This window comes from Cibotium barometz, chromosome 42, assembly GCF_041138505.1.
Source record: "Cibotium barometz isolate CiBa-2024 chromosome 42, ASM4113850v1, whole genome shotgun sequence".
In the NCBI taxonomy this organism is placed as follows: Eukaryota; Viridiplantae; Streptophyta; class Polypodiopsida; order Cyatheales; family Cibotiaceae; genus Cibotium; species Cibotium barometz.
In genome coordinates, this window is record NC_141087.1 from 11692569 (window position 1) to 11696991 (window position 4423).

Below are 4423 nucleotides of genomic sequence, written 5' to 3' on the forward strand. Positions count from 1 at the left end.
TCAAGATCCGGGGTCACAAGGATAAATTTGGGCCGTTGATCATAGTCCTGAATGACACCTGCAGGTCTGCTGTCACCATCAACCAACCTCGAAAACTGAGATGTCACCACCACCAAGCAGCCCCTTTCTCCTCTGATGTCATGCCATACTTACCTGTCCCATTGCTATCAACTCCAGAATTTGACCTGCTCCCCCGCAACCGACATACAAGAATGCTCCCTGGTTGCATTTCCTGGTAAGAATGCCCTGGAATTCCACTCGCGGCCTTCAGCTTGTCACAGTGTTCCAAGAGCATTCCTCCCTGGAAAATGCTCCTGGGAATCGGATCCCTCTTGAAAAAGCTCTCCCTCTCTCTCTCTCTCTCTCTCTCTCTCTCTCTCTCTCTCTCTAGAAGACTCACGCCAAAGACCTGTCGTGTTCCAAGAGCAGTCCTCCTTGGAAAATGCTCCTGGGAATCAGTCCCTCCCCCCTCCATCTCTCCCTCTAGAAGCCTCACACTAAAGGCCTGCCGCGGGTTTCCAAGAGCATTCCTCCCTGGAAAATGCTCCTGGGAATCAGTCCCTCCCTTGACACAATGAAAGCTCTCCCTCTCTAGAAGCCTCACCTGCCTTGATAAGGTACATGACAATCATAGTCTACTCCAATCTCATTCACCTAAACTGAGCTAGCTCCAAAACACCAAGCTCTCATACCAAGTTGAAAAATCAGTGTGCCCAAGGATCTAATCTACTCTATGAAGGATCAAAAAGTAACGTTGTGAAACCAATGTAAAAGAGTAAAAGAAGCACAATGATGCCATAGGCAATGGACCAAAAGATACACGACAGATTCTTCCATTACTGGCAGGGTGCAAGCAATGCAAAAACATCTCCTTGAGTATACCCATGATTCTCTCCTTATTACCTTCAGTAATCTCTCCACCTTCCCTCGTCTCCAAATGAGCAGCGGTCTTCTAACTCTTCTCTTTGATTCTCCAATAACTTTTTACCTTTTGACTTTCACTCTAAAGGCAAACCACCACTGAAAGTTAACTTTGGACAAGCACCATATAAAGTACATAAAGAAAAGACCTCTCCTCCCCTTTTATCACAACTTCAATTGGTACTCTAGGAGGATAAATGTTGATTCACAAGATTTCTTACACTGCAGACTACTATGGAGAGCATACAAATGCGGGACAATGGAAAAAGAATCAGGTGTAAGCTACAAAAAAGGGCTCCTTGTAAAAGATAAAGGATAATATGGGGAATATAGCTCCATTTAAAAGTCGCTCAATGATGACTTTGTTATTCATGTTTTACATTGTAGAAGTACATGCCTTGCAAGCACATTTATTATATAATTTAAATGCACTGGATCCAAAAGAAGCTACTGTTCTGCTTTACACCAACATACCTGTTCATGCCGTACATATACAAAGCCCTGTGGAGCCACCATCTTCATTTGTTGCTTGAAATTGTATAGACATGCTTTTGTATTTCCCACAGAAAATGCCACTTGAAGCTTGAAAGCTTGAAGCTGTAACAGACCATGCCTTGATAACTGCAGCTTCTCACTTAAATCTTGTGAGAACCATTGCCCAGATGCCCCAGGCCACATGTCACCCAACCTCAGCATGGCTTGTGTTGTGGGAGACCCTTATAACTATAATAAATTGCTAGTGCATATCCATACAATCAACAGGGTGTGGTTGAACAAAGGACCATTCACATCTCTCATTTGCAGATTCGCATTCATTGAAGTACATGAACAAGCCCTTTAAATCCATTCAAATTACATTGGTTTTGAAACCACTTTTCAGAAAACACACCACTGCAGGGCACAATCAAGAAAACAAAGAACCACTGCAGGGCTTAAACCTGACATATATGAAACAAACCCATTTTTGGCCAATGTTTACGAACCCACTTCCATATGTGCAAGGCTGAGCCAAGTGGGTGAGTAAAAACGGCCTCATGTACAACCCAAGAACACTCTGCTGGGTGAGAGCTGAGGAAACACACCAAAAGGAAAGCATGACAACAGAAAAAAGCAGAAAAGAAGGGGTAGGAGTCCAAAGACCTTCACTGTCTGACCTGGTCTATGGGGCCACTGCAAGATGCCCAGCTCATGTCCCAGCTGCAAGATGGAGTGCAGGGAAAGGAAGCTTAACATCATCACCACCATCACATCTTTTTGTCATCGTTCTCATCCTGCAAAAACACCATTGCTGCCATTGAAAGCATCAAGATACAATTTGATGCTAAGGTTCACAGAGAAACTCCGTCAGCCTATCCACAAGAGAATAAAAGAGCTCAGTATTGGGCAGAAGGAAGAAGCCCATGGTGGCTTGCTCCAAGAACATTAGCTGAACCAGTTTGCCTGCCCTCTGCATTGAATGCACATACTTAAGCTGCCAATCTTGCAAAATATCAAGCCCCCCCACAACCACCAGGCACGGTGGAAGGTTGACCTCAACCAAAGATGGTGCAATGGCCGAGAATGGGTTGCATGCAGGGTGGTCTCTGTTGGCCCCAGGGGGCAAAAAAGCTCTCCAATACCAGTCCCTGTCTTTCATTGTAACAAAATACTTGCCATCTAGTAGCCTCTCTGCAGGCGTTCTCTGCTGCCCACCAAACATAGGCATGAGAAGCACTGTTCCTGATAGAGAAATGCCTTCTTCGGCCGCCCTCACAGCCACATTGTGCGCTATATTGCCCCCTGACGTATCTCCTCCAACATAGCATTTGCTTGGATTGCAGCCCAACTCAACAAGACACTGTCTTCCCAATGCACTCTTCACCCATCTCACACAAGTCAGCCCATCTTCATATGCAGCAGGATACCGCTGCTCAGGCGCCCTCCGAAAGTTCACTAACAACACCACCGTCCCACACATCCTAGCTAACCTCCTGCACATTGCATCATAAATAGCACTGTTTGCAGAAGAATGTACAAAACTCCCCCCATGAAAGTACACTAGCAACGGTCTCATTCTCTGAGAAAGAACACCTCTCTCGGCATTTCTTTCCGGCACATGGCCATCATCTTTATATGGTTCTGTTGCCCAAAAGACCCTCGCCCACAGTCCTGTAGCCCTCTCTATTATCACATCCTTGGAAGCCACTCCCTCAACAGGTATTGCATTTGCAGGCACTTTTCTCTCGAGAAACTCTGCCAGATGTCTGTTGAACGTCCCATCTGGTCTCCTGAGAAGGTTGTAAGAAAGCTTGAAATTGGAGATGAGGACCCATGTGCTCAAGGGAACCACACCCTGCAAGCAAAGATGGCAACCCATTCTGTAAGAAGACAAATCTAATGATCAAGCAGGTAAAAAGGAATAATGAGAGGGATAAATGCATGTTAGTGTGTGATTAGACATGATTTAACATGAAATAAATCATGGAGACATGAGAAGATGCCATTCAACATCAGATGGCAAACAGTGAAATGAAATGAAAGCAGACCAACGTAGAAGCAGCTGATTAGCATGGATAACTGGGATCAATCTTCAAATTACCTTAGATTCAGCTGAGGGGGATGCTTCTTCTGTGCTGCGGGTGGTGGCCATGGCGGGGGGGTATCTATATCATGATAAAGGGAAGGAAGGGGGAGATACTATGCAGCAATGGCAGGCAGAGGATGAACAGGTGCTAGAAGAGGATCTCTCTCTCTCTCTCTCTTACAGACACACACGCACACACAGAGAGAGAGGATTCGTCGAACACAAGGGTGTAGAAGATGAGCAATATAGGCTGGTAAAAAAGGAAGCTTCGAGAGATCGATCACGGCAACGGGCTACGAGGGCCTACCTCGCCTTATCCTTGGCCTTCAAGTTCAACAGGCTTCAGCCTTCCATCATTTCAGCCGCCACGTCCTGACTCCGCCTTACGGTCCACAGAAACGCGCAAACAATACGTCCAAAATTAAACAGTGGTGTACTTTGAAGTTGGGCAAGCAGCCTCGGTCCACCCCCGCCGTTGTCTTCAACCGCCCCCCCCCCCCCCCGACGGGCCCACAATGCCACAGAATCCTGCCAAGGCCGCTTGCCGACAACCCAGAAACCGCCCTCAACTTTAAACAATGTATTTATGTATATATATCCATGTATATTATAATTATTATAGTACTTTAAATTATTCATATACATATATACATGGATATATTATATTTATCATTCTAATCGAACATGTCCACGTGGGCACCCATTTTGTCTTGTTTTGCTTTTTCTAAGAACTCTTTCGAGTTTCACACCACACCCCCTTTGGTGGCCTTAGTCGGCGCATAAGGGCGTTGCGAACGTCGTCGTCGCCCCGCCGCCTTACCCACCCGGCTATTGTCCCCACCCCGTCGTCGTCGCCCCGCCGCCTTACCCACCCGGCTATTGTCCCCACCCGGTATCGCCTGATTTGTTGCTCCTAGTAAGATATATTGGAGTCAACGA

General features: G+C 46.2%; 1 protein-coding gene across 1 annotated transcript; it reads right to left on the reverse strand.

The window, feature by feature from the left end:
- Positions 1–1259: 1259 nt before the first annotated feature.
- Positions 1260–3925, reverse strand: LOC147614163 (gibberellin receptor GID1C-like). The gene is made up of 2 exons (XM_086780701.1): positions 3500–3925; positions 1260–3253 (listed from the first exon to the last, which is right to left on the reverse strand). Exons 1-2 carry the CDS (start codon positions 3548–3550, stop codon positions 2243–2245), a joined length of 1062 nt encoding a protein of 353 aa, XP_086636827.1. The 5' UTR covers positions 3551–3925; the 3' UTR covers positions 1260–2242.
- Positions 3926–4423: the final 498 nt, after the last annotated feature.

Coding starts and splice junctions, on each gene's coding strand:
- LOC147614163 (XM_086780701.1), bottom strand. CDS start 3,550: ATGGCCACCACCCGCAGCACAGAAGAAGCATCCCCCTCAGCTGAATCT. Junction 3,254..3,499: donor CCCCCTCAGCTGAATCTAAG/GTAATTTGAAGA, acceptor CTTTGCTTGCAG/GGTGTGGTTCCCTTGAGCAC.